Source organism: Alosa sapidissima, chromosome 1, assembly GCF_018492685.1.
Source record: "Alosa sapidissima isolate fAloSap1 chromosome 1, fAloSap1.pri, whole genome shotgun sequence".
Classification (NCBI taxonomy): Eukaryota; Metazoa; Chordata; class Actinopteri; order Clupeiformes; family Clupeidae; genus Alosa; species Alosa sapidissima.
Window position 1 is genome coordinate 43,624,992 of NC_055957.1, and position 16,547 is coordinate 43,641,538.

A 16,547-nucleotide genomic window follows, 5' to 3' on the forward strand; every position below is an offset into this window, starting at 1 on the left:
ATTGTACTGTACTTTCTAAAATCATATGGAATTGATCTACAGTTTTGTAGATATCTGTACTTTTGATTTATTAAAATAAGACTTTTAAAAAAAAAAAATTGTCTCATAAATGTCTTGATTTTACAGAAGTATCCACAATAGTTGGGTGGGTGTGTTAAATGCAATGATCTAGGCAGGTGACATGGTGACCTTTTAATACACTCCAGCACCCAGCTCTGTCTCTCTGGCCCCATGTGTCCCTTCACAACATGGTGTAACAGAGACCTCCGTCCCACGCTCACCACAAGCTACTAGTGTTGCAGGATTGCCTTTAACCAGGCCCGGTCACCCTGCAGGGCTCTTATTTACCACACAGGTCAGCTGAGTCTTACGCAGTCTCCATGTCCACTGAGACCTGCCTAAGATGAAGTAAAGTCAAAGAGCTTCATGTTGAGTGTCACTCAGGAGTGTCAGGCTTGTTGCTCTGGGCGTCCAGTCTCCGTCATGCGCTGTAAAGCCGTTGTGGAGTCGTTCTGTATTTCCTGTCTGCTGTTCTATCCAGATGGATTGTTAGTGGCTTTTATATCCTTATATGGAAAGTGCTGAGGAGAAAAACAAGTTACTGTTTTACAAAGGGGATTCCTGCAGTGCCCTACCAACTGATTAAGTTTTAAAGGATGACTGTCACTTTCTTTTTAAGGAAACATGAAAGGCTGTAATTTTGTATATCAGCAGGTCAGCAGAAAAAAAAATGCCACAAATCTATGCTTTGGCCAAATTCAGAGACTTGCTCTGTATGTCCCTTTTCTTATTTTTTCATTTGGCTGACCCCTTAATCTGAAGCAATTTACATACAGTGTAACTTGGGGTGCCTTGGTCAAGAGCACAACGTTGTGCAACCGGAAATAGAACCCACAGCTTTTCTGACTACTGCATGCCAGCCAAGTTCTTTTACATTACCACCACCCCCTTTAGTTTTTCTCTGTGTGTTTTCTGTTTATTTACCATATCTGGTTGCTCTGTCATCGGACTAAGTCAATCCGCACATTGCCACTGGGGGAGATTTTGCCAGAATCTCACACTAAACACACACACACACACACACACACATATTACCTAAGGAATTCTGGAGCGCGGACAATCATTTGTTGAAAGTCCTCTAGCGACAGACGCCCATCATTGTCCAGGTCAGCCTCATCCATGACCTTTTCACAGACCATCCTCACCTCATCCTCTGTCAGCTCGTTGCGGGTCAGCTTATTCAGCGTCTTCTCCAGGTCCGATTTACAGATGAAGTCATCATTGTTGAAATCTTTAGCAAACAGACAATATTGTATGTATACATATCCATGTATACCTCATAGATTTTATTTAATAAAAGCACAGTGGTATTAAGTAGTTTTGTTTTTCATGTTCTTAGTAACTATATATATATATATATAGTATATAATATAAATGACTGCACTTCAAGGGCTCCTTCTGACTCACAGTCTACAGGTAACCTTAATAAACCCTTTCCGCAGAACGCCACATCAAGTCCAGCATTGATGTCAAGAATGTCAAGCTTTAGCGCTTTCACCAGCAACTTCTAGGGCACCCTCAAGGATAGAACAACTAACTGACCTTGACCCTGTCATCCTCAACTGCAAGCTTGTTCTCTGAGCATTCAAATGGTTAACAACACCAACGTGCTCCTTAAGCTATCTTAAACTACCTCTTCAATACGTCTGAATAATGTATGAAAACTTTACTTCACCCATGACCAAGGAGCACGGTGCAGGCCTGTGGAACGTCTTCTGCGCTCCTCATCATTTAATTAGAGCGACTCCAGCACATGCTCCTTTCACAAGCAGACCATGGCTATAATGGACTGGTGAATAATTGAACAGGCTTTTTGTTTGCTTGCTCAAAGACATTGCTTCAGTCTCCATTAGTTATCCTGCATCATCAGACAGACATAATGACTGCTGACAGCAAGTCGGTCACACGTCTCTGGGCCTGGTTATGAGTTCAAGAGCCTGCAGCATATCAATACCACAACTCCACATTTCATAGTGAACTCCAGATGTATCTTAAGTGTATAACTAATTTCTGATGATGTCATGTTTCTGTCATAATTAGGTGTTTATTTTTCATACAGAAGTAACTTGCAACACTGGATCAAAGGAATGAAATAGAGATTGTAATGGTGTAATTGTTTTGTGAAATTTTTAAAAAATAAAATGAATGTCTGAGATTTGGAGATTTTAGTAACTTTTGGAGTGGAGTGCTACTAACCATAGATCTTAAAGGCATAGTAGGCTTTCAGCTCTCTGGGTGCCATTTCACTCAGAACTGAAAACATGTCTAAGAAGTCGTCTAGACTCATGTTTCCCTCGCCATCTTCGGAGAACACCTCAGCTATTCTTTGCCGGAAAGGATTATCCTGCAAAAAAGACACGGAAATGTCATTCAGAGAGTAACACACATCCTATCCATACAACCCAATTCACATAGAGGATCAATCAGATCGCAAGCAAAGTAGGCCTAATATGGTATCTGGAGTTGAAAGCTCAAGCTCAGAACATTTTCTTATTCACAGAACTGTTAAAGTAATCCCTGCTGGTATGTTGGCAGAACCCATATTATTGAACTTTGGCAGTTCACAACAGGCTAATCTTCTAAGATGGATTTGAGGCTCAGCATAATGTGAGATCCATTGCAGAATTTCTTCATCTCGGCATAGAGGGTTGTTTAGCTGCCATTAAACACCACTAATGGTGTCTGCCATCACTCCTGACTGTGACCCCTCTCTGTTTCTCTCCTCCGCTATTTCAAAGAGCTGGGGACGCAGGGGGGGCCCTCTGCTTTCATAGAGTCTGAAAGGATCTGGTGACACGTAAACTCTCCAAGACTACTGACAATTAGTATGGGATGAATAATGCATGAACAACAGAGTACAGGGTGGTGAGTGAGTGAATGAGTGAGAGGGAGGGAAAGAGAGAGAAGGAGGGAGAGAGACAGACAGACAGAGAATGAAGGAAGGAAGGAAATAGAGAGTGGACCATGCAGCAGCGTCCACTGAAGCCAAGGCCGGTGTTGGGCCAGACGCGGAGGGCACCTTCAGCTCTGGCATGCTGCCGATCAGCAAATAAGGCAGCTTCACATCTGGTTGGCTGGTGTAGTCGAGCGGCACTAGCTGTGGGGCCAGGTCACGGTAACGTTGGTACAGCCTGGCAGGCGGACGAAGAAGATATCATTTCATAATTATGAAACTATATAAACATACCGTATAACCCACATCATAGCAAATATTATATTTTGTGCCAAAAACATTGGGAAGTAATAAGTCAGTATGTACATTGGCCAATAAATCAAACAATCTAGTACACAGAAAAATAACATAATAATATTGATTTTTTTTATTTTTTTTATTTTAATTTAGAGGATAAGGACACTTCGAATAGTGCATTTTAAAGAGAGTGTATCAACACCTCAGTTCCTTACAGCTCAATTTGTACAAACAGCTTAAAAACAGAGCTTTAAGGTCTAGGATACAGCTGTACATCCTGCAGGTGAAATAGCTACATGTCATGTAATTGATGATTGATGTGACCTTTTCTGTATATGTATTTCTTATATGTGTGTGTGTTTAAGTTACTTGCACAGTTCAGTGCTGTGATGGTCAAATTTACTAATACTTTTCTTATCTTATCTCAAATGAGAAATGAAAGCATGCAGTTATACTAAGCTAAATCTACCTCATGAAATGCAAAATTACTATATTTGATTATCCAACATTTGGGCAGTGATCAGACAACTTGCACAATATCAAATATGCTCAACAAGGACAGTCTAACTGAAGCATATGAGTGCACATGAAATTGTCACAATAAGTTGTATTTTCAGATTTCAAGGCGACGACGTTTCATTTCAGAATAGGCGCACAGAATTCCACAGTCGAATAACATGAATGGCTTGCTTCCTCATCATATGAAAATAGATCTTTTAGGGCCCTGTGAGGTCACACTATGAGTAGCTATTTCTCATGTCATTTAGACAGCTTATCTCTCCATCTCTCCTGCACTCCTGTAGCAGCTGTGCTTGATCGTGCATAGCATGACTTTCACCTTACTTGGAGATTCACTGAGGCAGAACACAACAAACCACAGAGATGAAAGTGGATTGCTGTGTTTCAGTCTTGGGATTTGTGCCTTAAATGCAAGTTACATGTCTTTGTGCCTTACCCCTTTGGAATAAGCAACAAATAGGTGTCCACCTACCTCAAAATTTCCTTCCTGGTAAAGAACGTGCAGTCCTACAGAATGAAATGCATACTATAAACGTGCATATTCATGACTCATTCCAACTGACATATAACATAGTTACAACAACATACATCTGTCTGTCTTCAGCATGAACAAGGTGGATTCAAGCAACATCTGTGCATTAATTGATCATACTAATTTATAATACTTTTGTCATACATTTATCATTTATGATCTGTGTTGCATGTTATGCATGTTACACTGTCTTTCAACACAGAACTCCTAAAGCCACTCAGACTCATCTCGACTTGTGAAATACATTTGCTTGAATAAAAGAATGAGTTGAGAGTTTCGGGTCTAACAAAGAATTTTATGAAGCACCATCGTACATTACCCTCTGCAGACATTACACGTAAAGCATTACAGAGAAGGTTTGTGGCACGCACCTGGTATGCATCTAGCTGCTGTGGGGTGAAGATGGTCTGCTTGTTCCCCATTTCTGAGCAGAGGGGGTTTCCCTCAATGCCATCCCAGATCCATCCAGCACGGAGTGCGTCTGTGCCCATCCGGCTGTGTCTGATATGAAAAGACAGTGAGGAGGAGGTGGGGTGGGGTTGTGTGTGTGTGTGTGTGTGTGGTGGGGGTATCAGGTGTCTGTTGGCCCTTTGGTTCTCCATCATAATGGGGAGCATTTCAGCATTTCATAGCAGCCCTTTTAGAAAGGGAAGATGGGCAGCCGGCCAGCATCCGTCCCAGGGCTGGTGTGGTCGACGTGACACCCCAGTGCACTGCACTGCCCCGCACACAGGAGTCGAGTTACCCAGCAGACACCTCAACAGGTTCAGCTTCTTATGGAACTTAGAGCTCATGCAGCATCATTTGGGGTGCCCATGTCTGAGCTAGTGTGCAGTGCACCCTCCTTTAATGGACCATCAGAAAGTCATTTTATTGTAACTGTAAAATTGTACTGTACTTTTGCTGTTGAACTTATTATCTTTTGTGATAATCTTACATTTTGCTGTTGTCATGTTATCAGTTATCAGTATTGCATGTGTATGTCCACTATATTAATACAGACATTCATATAAAACATATATTTTCACAGACTGGTAATGAATTAGTGGTTAGTGAAAAGTTCCATTTTTACTTTATCAGTGATGAACTCAAAATCCAAGGATGTGTTTCACAATTTTAGCAAGTATACTGATGACTTGCCACTGATGGCAATACTAAATACTTAATACTAATATGGAAAAATATTAATGACTCTTTGACTCTTTTCTGTAGCTTTGTATATTTTGAATATAATTTGAGGTGCGCACACACACACACACACACACACACACACACACACACACACACACACACACACAACACAGAAAGGGCTTATCTATTGGCATGTGCTGCCCATATTTGAGACAGTGGTGAGCAGTGATGATAAGGAACCAACAGTCACAAACACTGACCGTTTCACAAAAGTCTAAATACTTTTAAACCATTTATATCAGGGAACTTGACTTGAGATCAGAATAACTGACACATGTGCTAATTATCTTATGGTTGTGTATGTGTGGTTTTATTATTATTCAGTAGCCTTGGACAAGGCTTCAGTTTGTAAACTCTGAGGAAAACAGCCGTTACTTTGAGCTCGTAATCTGTGGTTGGCCACACTATGATAGATCCATCCACACCCCAAACACTGGATGCGAGGTGTTGACATGTGTCCTTACTCCACATGTTATTTCACGCCTTTCACTTCACTCAACACTTCACACTATAGCAGGATTTACTCAGAAGTATAAAGAACGGTAGACCTCAGCAGCCAAGGTAACTTAATTAATCAGTTCTTAAATGTTGTAATATTGTAATATGTTCTACCTGTGTTATATTGAGCATTTGAAGCCTCTGAAATAATGAAAATGATCTCACTGCAGTTGTCATTGGCAAGATTGCATGATCATAATTCTGTGTAAGCATTTGGATTACGATTATAGCATACATTTGATAGTAGTAGACATTTTTGACAGCATCCAGGACTGTTTCCAAGCACTCAGTCAGTAGCCTATGTCTGATCATGAAACAAAGCAACAAGACTGTGGGAGATGGGATCATTGTACAGTTTGGAAATATTCCCATTCAGGACAAAATGAAATGCAGTATTTCACCCTTGAAAATATTCAACCTATATGGAAATTATAGGATTCTGACCGTGTTGTATAAACAATACCATAGTAAATTTTCTTTTTAAAGAAAAACATCTCTGATCTCCAGAACATTTTTCTTTTTTCAGAATATGGAAACAGAAAAATCCCTTCAGCTCAATGGACTTCACAAGACAGAAAATAAAGTCAGACGACGAAATTCCTTAGTCTCCATGCAAACTTTTCTACAACAAAATGCATTTGTTATTCTGACAGTAGCTGCCGTCTTTGCAGGTGGGTGACTTCATTTCTGTTATTCTTCATCTAACTTCAGTCTTGTTATGATACACTGTACACTGCTTCAGTTCCAACTGCTGTCACTGACCTCTTGCAGGAGTGATACTTGGCTATATGTTGCGATCCTGGTCTCCAAGACATCAAGACAGTCAAGACATGATATCATTCCCTGGAGAGATTCTCATGAGGATGTTGCAGATGCTGGTGTTGCCTCTGATAGTATCAAGCCTTATCACAGGTATGGATAGTGTTTTAGTATTAAGCTACAGATGCTGGTCAAGCTACAGGTCAAAACAGCACTGACAAACAAATTGCACAGGAAGTCGTGTTTGTTTATATTTAAAACAACCTCTATGAAAACAACATACATTGTATTTTAACCAAGGACCAAATGAAACACACCAGAGAGGCAGGAGCGCAGCTACCCATTTTTTGAGGGGTATGCAACAACAAATTGGCGCCCCCCCTACCCCACCCCCCAAAAAAACACAAACAACTAAAGTAAATCAAAAGGCCAATAATGTATTACATATTTTTTTTTTTTAAGAAATTCTGCCGATTTGAACTTGAAGTAGCCTATTGTTAAATGTCGCATTGTCACTTTAAGAGAGTCTAAACGGTTCTCATAACGTCCTTTTGCCAGCTGTTGCTCAATGCTCACAAAGGATAAGGCTGATCCAACTCTAGCCTTTTGCGCCACATTGACAGCATAATATTAAGTTATTACAAGGAGTCTTCATTGTTAGGAAATGGAATCATGTAATGAGTTGTTGCTAGTGTGACATTTCTGGTTGAAGTTTGTCATTAAAAGTGCAGTATGAGCATGGTAGCCACCTAGCTATCTGAATGGAATATAGGCTGTTTCAATCAGCATATGCTTAGCAAACGCTAGTTAGTCTGGTAACATGAATAGCATGAACATGAAACGTGTGCTTCCAAGCACAGACGTCACACTTTAAATCCTACCTGTTGCTTTTCACCATCCACTTATTTAACTACTGTCGCATTCCTTGACATGCCATCTCATTTTCCCTTTCTTTTTCTATTTTAGCCCCCGACAGCTTTTTTGCTTTCTCCATCTTTTTCCATAGACGAAAACTCACTACTCGTACCTGCTCACTCAGCGCTCACGGCGCCCCCACTCCCTCTTCTATTATATGTGTCAAAATTCTATGATAGAATCTTATGAGATAGGGCGCCTACTCTAGCCTGTTAGTCCTCTAAAATGTTATTTATCATTGAGGAAATGCATAAATTATTTAGAAACGTACAACAGTAGCTACATATAGAATACACCAAATATATTATTATTATTATTATTATTATTATTATTATTATTATTATTTTTACCATCGCTTTGGCGCCCCCATGGTTCTGCGCCCCTATATAAATATATAGCGCATACCCACTTTTTGCGCCACTGCAGAGAGGTAACTCACCCCATCCCATCAGTATTCCCAGCGATTATTCACTCGTTTTTGGTAGGGGGTATAGGCTGCCCTCACTTTGTTTGTTTCCAGCTTTTGGAGCCTGGACTGCCTATATAGACCTGCTTTTTTACACTGTACTCATGGAATGGGCAGCCAGCGGTCATGAGGAGATGATTGCTGAATGTGACAAAAAATGATATAAAATAGCTTAGCTGAGTTACCTTTCCAAGGCCCTTTTTACATCTGTGCCCATGGGCCCAGTGGCTCATAATGTCATAATCACAGTAAGGTCAGGTGGACTGCACCATGCGCTATCAGATTTTTTAAAAAAGCATTCAGAACATGTTTGATGATGGTGGAGGTTATAATCAAATTTGTATAACCATACCAGTGGTATTAAATGGTTCATAGAGTGTTGATGAGTGTACATATTGTGAATGTGGATAATACAGTGTGATTTTTGAATGTTAAAAGTTTCAATTGGTGAATAAACTCTTTTGACAGGTGAATGAATTCTAATAAGAGGTGGATAAACTCTATTTCGGACATTTCAGAGGTTGATAAACTGTGTTTACTTGCGTTTAGCCTCCACTAAGCCACATCCCTGAACACGCCATGATTTTATAATGACCATCTTGAGCTACCGGTAAAGTAAACTATATCATTTTTTTTTCCTACAGGAATCTCCTCACTGGACAATAATGCAGGCAGGATGGGAGTGCAGGCCCTCATATATTACATGCTGACCACCATCATAGCTGTCTTCACTGGCATCATTTTAGTGCTGACTCTCCAGCCAGGGAAAAGAGGCAGAGCAGGTCAGACGCCCCCTGGTGGTGGTGGAGGCTATAATAAGTCTCTGCAGGCCACAGACACATTTCTGGATCTCATCAGGTTTGCAAACCTTTCCATTGCATCCAACTCCTCTGTCTGTGTTGAAAGCAAATAGAATGAATTACATACTGATATTCTATAAGGTATATAACTATAAGCTGCCTGAGATGATGTCGTTTGAAACTTTGTCTCCTAGAAATATGTTCCCATCCAATCTTCTGGAGGCTTGCTTCCAACAGGTAACAACATTCAACTCAGTAGCTAGTGATTTATCCCCGATGTAACCAATCAGCTCAAACATGCATCTCACAAAAGCCATTTTGTTGATTTATACAGTACAAAACTAGTTATAAGACCACCAATGGCTTGTTGGTGCCCACACCAGGCTCTAGCAGTGGGGTCAATGCTCTGGGCCTGGTGGTGTTCTCCATAGCCTTCGGCTCCGTGCTGGGCAGGATGGGGGAGCAGGGCCGGCCACTGCGCAAGTTCTTCAACTGCCTGAATGACGCCATTATGCAACTGGTGGGCATTGTGATCTGGTGAGGATAATTGTGACATTACGTTTTAAGAATGATAGATATATACTGTACAGTGACTGACAGACAGACAGGCAGACAGGCAGGTGGACATAGTCTACATAGAGACCTTTTGAACATTTGTAACAGTCTCTCTCTCATCTCATTCTCTTGTCACCACGACGACACTTTTAATAACCAAACCATTAATGAAGATTGGTTGATACAGATGTGCTCAGGGTCCACATCATTACACTAAATGGACTGCCTCAATCTGTGCATTGTACTTGAACAAGTTAAACTTTAATTTTATTACTATCTGATTCTGAACAAGTAAAAGTTGCATATTGTGTACGTGTGCTCAAAACATGAACAAGTTAAAGCCACATGTTTTAAATTACCACCAGGTGAGATAAACAGGTCAAATCTTTCTCCTCTCCTCAGGTATGCTCCTGTGGGCATTTTGTTCCTGATTGCTGGGAAGATCCGTGAGATGGAGGACCTGGGGCAGATGGGCAGTCAGCTGCTGTGGTATATGCTTTGTGTGGTCCTCGGTCTCCTGATCCACAGCCTGCTGCTGCTGCCTCTGCTCTACTTCCTGGTCACCTGGAAGAACCCTTACCTGTTCATGGCAGGCCTGCTGCAGGCGCTGCTCACTGCCCTGGGCACGTCATCCAGGTGAGAGAGGAGCACTAGGTCAGAGACTTTACAATGAGGAGACACATCACTCAAAGAATCCTCCATAAAAATGCATGGGGTTAGTTTGTAACGCCAATATGGCAGTAGTCTCTACACATATCCTGCCCCTTCCTGTCTGTCTCCCCATTAACTGCCCAAAGTGTGTTGCAAGATGGCCGCCGAGAGGGGTACTAGCCTAAAAGGACTTAATGATTAAAGCGATGGTTCGGAGTAATTTCACCCTAGGGTCTGTCTGTGTTGAAAGCAAATAGAATGAATTACATACTGATATTCTATAAGGTATATAACTATAGGCTGCCTGAGATGATGTCATTTGAAACTTTGTCTCCTAGAAATATGTTCCCATCCAATCTTCTGGAGGCTTGCTTCCAACAGGTAACAACATTCAACTCAGTAGCTAGTGATTTACCCCCGATGTAACCAATCAGCTCAAACATGCATCTCACAAAAGCCATTTTGTTGATTTATACAGTACAAAACTAGTTATAAGACCACCAATGGCTTGTTGGTGCCCACACCAGGCTCTAGCGGGGTCAATGCTCACGGAAGAAACGTCGACGCAGCAGTCGACGCAGCGGTATAGTAGCAGATACAGAGGCAAGTGTTATTTAAATAAACTCCTTAAAACTCCGGGTGCAAACTTACAAACTTTCTAATGCCTCGTTATTGGACTAAAGGTCATAGTTGTACTACTGTAGAAGTTTCGTACCATTCAGGGCATTATTAGTGGGGTAATTTACGAGATAAAAGTTGGATCCATTACGACTGCAGAACGTCATTAGTTTCTGACAGCGCTACTCGACCAGGGTTCGACCAAGGGAAAAAAGGTTCTGGGAGGGTGTTTGGCTCGGGGTCATGGTGCAAAGGACCCTAGGGTAAAATTACTCCGAACCATCGCTTTAAGCGTTTCCTGAAATAACTGAGGGTTTTGAAGTTGAACCTGGTGAAATGTGTGACCACCCCCTTAGGTGTCCACCAGAGGGCACTAGAGATTCCAGGGTTTTCTATACGACTTGGCCATTTCTAACTTAATACTAAGACAACATATTTGAACGATTCCTTCTCTCTTTCTCTGCCCTCTCCCTCTGTATGTGTGTGTGTTTGTAAATGTTTCCCTTTTAACTTTTCCTGTAGTTCTGCCTCTCTTCCAATCACCTTTCGCTGCCTAGAGGAGAACAACGGGGTGGACAAGCGCGTGAGCCGCTTCATGCTTCCTGTTGGGGCCACAGTGAACATGGACGGCACAGCTCTGTATGAGGCGGTGGCAGCCATCTTCATCGCTCAGGTGGCTGACATAGAGCTCACCTTTGTGCAAGTCATCACCATAAGGTGATCATTGAGTTGATTGATCAGAAATTCAGCTTTTCCAAAGTAATAGATTTCACAGGACCTATATTATTTGTATATAATGCAATGGCATTTAGTGGAGATTGATGGATTACACGTCACATGCATTTTTGTATAACATTCTGATATTCTCTTCCATAGCATTACTGCAACAGCAGCCAGTATCGGTGCAGCAGGTATACCCCAGGCTGGCCTTGTAACCATGGTGATAGTACTGACGTCAGTCGGTCTGCCCACAGAACTCATCTCAGTGATCATTGCTGTTGATTGGCTGCTGTACGTCTGCCTTATTGTTCTGTTATTATCATACAAGGGTTTGGGGAATGATTTCTGTCTCTTGCTTTCTTGCAGTGGATCTCTCTCTCTCTCTCTCTCTCTCTGTCAGTCAACAGAAACTGTTTTGGGGTATTGGGGACAGCCGTGGCTAGTGTGGTTAGCGCTTTGGACTTGTTACCGGAGGGTTGCCGGCTCGAACCCCGACCAGTAGGCACGGCTGAAGTGCCCTTGAGCAAGACGCCTAACCCCTCACTGCTCCTTGAGTGCTGCTGTTGTTGCAGGCAGCTCACTGCGCCGGGATTAGTGTGTGCTTCACCTCACTGTGTGTACACTGTGTGCTGAGTGTGTTTCACTAATTCATGGATTGGGATAAATGCAGAGACCAAATTTCCCTCACAGGATCAAAAGAGTATATATACTTATACTATACTTATAAAGTGAACTAAAAGGGGAAGGGTCAATTACTGCAAAAAGTACTCACACTTTCTTTCTTTCTTTCTTTCTCTCTCTCTCTCTCTCTCCCACTCACCGGCGTTGCTCTGTGTCCATTGATTTGTGCAATACATTTAGGCCTACTTAGGCTATTTAACCTAAACGGCCACTATAGCATCTGCATCATATTTGTGTTTCTGACCAGGGACCGTCTGCGGACCGTGACCAATGTGTTGGGTGATTCCCTGGGTGTTGGCATTGTGGCGCATCTGTCTTATAAGGAGCTGCAGAGCCGTGACAACGCCACTGCTGACCACTGGGACGCAGAGGGAGGCGGGATGTCTGGCCCATCTGAGACCAGAGCTACAGTGCACAGAGTTCACAGCAGAGAGTCTTCTTTGTAAGGACACAGACCTCTTATGTACTGCTTAAGTATGCATTAAGGACTTTATTTTAAGCAGCAACTGTTGCGTTTTCTGAAGTGTGATGTGCTTTGTCATTAGAATTTGCAAATGTTTTTTTTTTTCTAACACTGAAGCATTTCATGTAAATTGACAGAAAATGTTCATACTAATTCCCTTCTTGTGTGTCTTTTAAGGTTTATTCTGCTGCAAGATTATTTTAATATTGGTCATTGTCTCATTATGTCACAAATGTGTACAAGAAGTGTAAATGTATTGCAGCTGTAGGTTTTTTGAATGTTGATGTACAGCATTTTCAGTGTATTTGTATGATATTGTGTTACACACACTCCTTTTGTCATTTTACAATTTATTAAAGCTTTATAATAGTTCACAACATGCTATATACAAAATTACATCCTTTACAGGTTGACGCATACCCCGCCATATATTAAACATTTATGTCTATGTACATATTTTACAACTTCACGAAGGCCTTGTAAACTCATCAGTTATGACAGCTTTGTAAGCATCACCTTAACAACATGACAACTACTGATCACAACAGAGAAATACTGGGACTCTTTTCTGCACTTTAGCCCATTAGGACACAACTTCATGATCTCATAGTGCAACTGGCTTCCAGTAGAGCCGAGCGCCTATTGCACAATAATGGTGCCCGGTGACTTTTAAAATGGACCTGCATGGTGAGAAATGATGGAGTGTCTTTTACAGAGAGCTGCAATCCTGCCAGTGTTGCGCAGCGCAATAAGAACCAGGTCTAGAGAGTGGCGTGTTGAAGGCAGCCCAGAGGGAGAGAGAGTTCACACAGGCAGTCTCAGTGGCAGCCACAGCTCCCGGCCACCATGTCGTCATACTGCTTCAGCACCACATTCTCATCGTCATCGAAGTAGAGCAGGTTGATGGAGTAGAGCTTGTCTGGCACACAGCAGGGTGTGTCGATGCCCTTGGTGAGCTTCAGGGCGTTGATGATGGACTGGACAGTGGCGTGGTTGGTGGGCCGCATGTTCTGGCCCAGCGGGAAGGGACAGGAGCCCTTGCAGTGGTAGGCGTTGTAGCCGCGTGGCGACACGATCCAGCCAGACCAGCCAATCTCCTCGAAGTCCACATAGAGCGGCTGGCGTTGGCAAGACATCCTATCACCATTCTCGTCGTAGTCCAGAGAGCGGGCGCTGCGCCTGCCTGCCCCGAGCATGGGCAGCATGGGCACTGTGAGGGGCACAGAGGCTTCCCCATCTGAAGGTAAAGAAAATACATTCATTTAATGCATACATTCAGAACAGATGTTTCACAAAGTGCACAGCTGAAGACAGACATTGGTCTAAAATGCCCTGGTTTTACAAGAAACTTCATGCCCCACACTCTAACTTGTAGTGCATCTGCAGAAAGTGTTCTTATTGTTCAGCATTCTGCATCTCACTATTTCTACATCCTCTCAATAGACCTCTGTGCCTAGCAATCACCCCTCCATTTTTATATATATTGACCCGACATAAAAACTGCGTATATCACGTCAACCACACACAAAAAATAAACCGGTGGTTTAGCCTGATATACCCTTGGTGTTGCTCTCAGGACTGGCAGTGCGTCGTCCGTCATCGGTGAATAAGACCAGCATGGGCTGCTTGCTATGGTGGTGGTTACGTCCAGAGGCAAACTTCAGTATGCTGTTGTCCATCTGGCTGCCTGCTAGGGTTTTCACAGTCACCAACAGCCCCAAGTTGCTGCTTTTATCTGACATCCAGGAGCGGACCTGTGGAGAACGAAAGGATTTAACAACTCCACTCTGTACAATTCAAATGTCTATGTATAAAATGTTTTGTGCTGTGAACACATACACACACACCACACCATTATTACTGATTTAATGCAAAAACTGGACTCACTGCTTGGGTGATGGTAAACACCTCCCATCCATTGGAGTGGACAGGAATGAGACGTGAGGACAGCAGCTTCTTTCCCTGAGAGACATTCATTTTGTCACCATCCAGAAGCTGGTAGACACTGACCTGTGTTAAGAGATTCATGTGAGGTTATGGTGGTTAAGAATGCTACATTGGCAAACAGTTATGTTGTTTCCATGTACAATGGAATTGACACTTATTATTTTTTTTACCTGGCAGTAATGATGCCTGTTGAAAGTCACTGACACTTGAGGTCTTAGTTTGAAAAGATGAAGTTCTGCAGTGAGGATCTTTTCGCTCTTAGCCACCGTTGACAAATTAAACATGTATTCAACTTGTTCACTGCGTACTGTAAAGGGGAACAGAAGTTTAGTTAGGTGACCATTAAGAAGGGTTAGGAAACTGTTTTGGGGATAAGGTGGCGCACAAGCTGTAGACTACAAAAAAAGTAACAATTGTATTGTCTTACGTTTGTCGAAGAAACTGCGAACCGTGTTTCCCTCGAGAAGATGTGGGTCCTTGGTGACCCCGTCCACATCCGCCACCGTGTTGTACAAGTCCAACATGTACTGTGGTGGTTGTTTGTGGCCTCTGGTTAGAGGAGGGTCCTCCATCCCAAACACTTCCAAAAGTTGCTTGATAGCCTTAGAGCGAACCTCTTTAGGCTCGTTCGCCAAATTAAAGTGATTTTCCAAGTAGTCCATGGAGGGCCTGGCGATGAGAACTCTCACAAGGGAGATGACGATGAGTACAACAGGTAACATCCTGGAATTCTTTACTGGCGCGTCCACTTTTCTGGAGCAAGCATGTAGTCTGGTCAAACCTTCAAACCCAACTGACTCTGACGGAGCAGAGCAGCGTTTTATATGATATGACGAGGATGTGTGTGTATGTTCTCGGACAACAGCCTTACAATATGCCATTTAGTCGCAAATGTAAATCAACAATCAGCGAATGTAAAGGCAAACTAATGGCGTTGTTAACAAGGTGTGAAATTGATTACTCGGGTGAGCCGCGTCAGTCAGCCTACAGAAATTAAGGAGGAAATTACCTTGTCTATATTTAGAAAACCGTGTCTAGAAATGTGTTCAGGTTCATGTCTTCAGGGCACAAGTAAAGTGTTATTTTTTAATAAAGAGGACCTTTTTCAGTTTTTTAACACAGATGTTCACCGCCATGATGTGAGCACAGTGGGGAAACTATGAACGGCCTGTGCTCTGTTCGGGAGACAGCAAGGAAGTTTACCCACCACAGGAGGTTAACGTTCTAAGAAATGGATCAATTAATTTAGACAAATGGGGATAGTGTTATACAGGAACGTCTATTACTTCGATAAACAAGACAATAAAGACCGCATACTTTGTTGCACCTAGTTTAATTTGCTCGCACCTGGTCAAACACTGCCATGAGAGAATGAAAAATCGTTCCAAGAAGTTTGCTCCATCGATTGTATTTACGAAATGTAAATGACCGTATTAATTTAACGGATCATGTTGTGTTTGAATATTTCATGAAAACAATCCCAGAAGATAAAGCCACCGGATAATCTAGCACGTTTAGGGCTGTTTGTGTATGTAGCCTACGTGTTAACGTTTGTTTTCCTCTTGGAGTAATTTAGTGAAGATATCCAACAATAGCCTCTATCATCTCTATGCATCCTAATTGATCCACATAATCGATTCCAATTGACACCGGGAAAATGCGTGTTTACTGTGCGTAATGGAGGATTTTTGTCTCCCACCTTTGCGCTTAACGGTTTTTTTTGTCCCATGCCTGCATGTAACCTAACTCATAAATCCTCTAAAATGTGTTACTTGTTATAGACTTAAAATGCCGTATAATGCAGTGCAACTACAGTGATGTTAATTTCACCTATCCAAAATACCATATGCTTACTTTTTTGGGGTGGTGGCCCCAGTTTCGTTTATTGTTCCGCTCCAACATCGTGTGTTTATTCTGGGTGGCTGTCCGTATAGCCTGGGCTATTGCACCATATAAGAGAATACGAGTTTCAAAGAACACCA

At 42.2% G+C, this 16,547-nt stretch overlaps 3 protein-coding genes across 3 annotated transcripts; 1 reads left to right on the top strand and 2 right to left on the bottom strand.

Moving 5' to 3' along the window:
* Positions 1-99: 99 nt before the first annotated feature.
* On the bottom strand, positions 100-4,754 carry cib3 (calcium and integrin binding family member 3). Its single transcript, XM_042058292.1, has 6 exons — positions 4,673-4,754; positions 4,242-4,276; positions 3,080-3,191; positions 2,257-2,404; positions 1,096-1,291; positions 100-581 (listed from the first exon to the last, which is right to left on the bottom strand). The coding sequence occupies exons 1-6, from the start codon at positions 4,721-4,723 to the stop codon at positions 560-562; spliced, it is 564 nt and encodes a 187-aa protein (XP_041914226.1). The 5' UTR covers positions 4,724-4,754; the 3' UTR covers positions 100-559.
* Positions 4,755-5,997: 1,243 nt separating this feature from the next.
* On the top strand, positions 5,998-12,976 carry LOC121679432 (excitatory amino acid transporter 1-like). The gene is made up of 10 exons (XM_042058284.1): positions 5,998-6,053; positions 6,517-6,661; positions 6,762-6,902; positions 8,775-8,988; positions 9,125-9,167; positions 9,265-9,467; positions 9,888-10,121; positions 11,277-11,471; positions 11,631-11,765; positions 12,403-12,976. Exons 2-10 carry the CDS (start codon positions 6,520-6,522, stop codon positions 12,599-12,601), a joined length of 1,506 nt encoding a protein of 501 aa, XP_041914218.1. The 5' UTR covers positions 5,998-6,053; positions 6,517-6,519; the 3' UTR covers positions 12,602-12,976.
* Positions 12,977-13,436: 460 nt separating this feature from the next.
* Positions 13,437-15,287, bottom strand: LOC121705090 (anti-dorsalizing morphogenic protein). The gene is made up of 5 exons (XM_042085897.1): positions 14,993-15,287; positions 14,736-14,872; positions 14,506-14,628; positions 14,168-14,372; positions 13,437-13,855 (listed from the first exon to the last, which is right to left on the bottom strand). The coding sequence occupies exons 1-5, from the start codon at positions 15,285-15,287 to the stop codon at positions 13,437-13,439; spliced, it is 1,179 nt and encodes a 392-aa protein (XP_041941831.1).
* Positions 15,288-16,547: the final 1,260 nt, after the last annotated feature.

What these genes read in the sequence shown, in the direction of transcription:
- cib3 (XM_042058292.1), bottom strand. Translation starts at nt 4,723, where the DNA reads ATGGGGAACAAGCAGACCATCTTCACCCCACAGCAGCTAGATGCATAC. An exon ending in AGCAGCTAGATGCATACCAG is followed by an intron (nt 4,277 to 4,672) that starts GTGCGTGCCACA and finishes TTCATTCTGTAG; the next exon opens with GACTGCACGTTCTTTACCAG. An exon ending in ACCAGGAAGGAAATTTTGAG is followed by an intron (nt 3,192 to 4,241) that starts GTAGGTGGACAC and finishes TCCGCCTGCCAG; the next exon opens with GCTGTACCAACGTTACCGTG.
- LOC121679432 (XM_042058284.1), top strand. Translation starts at nt 6,520, where the DNA reads ATGGAAACAGAAAAATCCCTTCAGCTCAATGGACTTCACAAGACAGAA. An exon ending in GTGCAAGTCATCACCATAAG is followed by an intron (nt 11,472 to 11,630) that starts GTGATCATTGAG and finishes TCTCTTCCATAG; the next exon opens with CATTACTGCAACAGCAGCCA. An exon ending in ATTGCTGTTGATTGGCTGCT is followed by an intron (nt 11,766 to 12,402) that starts GTACGTCTGCCT and finishes GTTTCTGACCAG; the next exon opens with GGACCGTCTGCGGACCGTGA.
- LOC121705090 (XM_042085897.1), bottom strand. Translation starts at nt 15,287, where the DNA reads ATGTTACCTGTTGTACTCATCGTCATCTCCCTTGTGAGAGTTCTCATC. An exon ending in TCGCAGTTTCTTCGACAAAC is followed by an intron (nt 14,873 to 14,992) that starts GTAAGACAATAC and finishes TCCCCTTTACAG; the next exon opens with TACGCAGTGAACAAGTTGAA. An exon ending in TGTTTACCATCACCCAAGCA is followed by an intron (nt 14,373 to 14,505) that starts GTGAGTCCAGTT and finishes CGTTCTCCACAG; the next exon opens with GTCCGCTCCTGGATGTCAGA.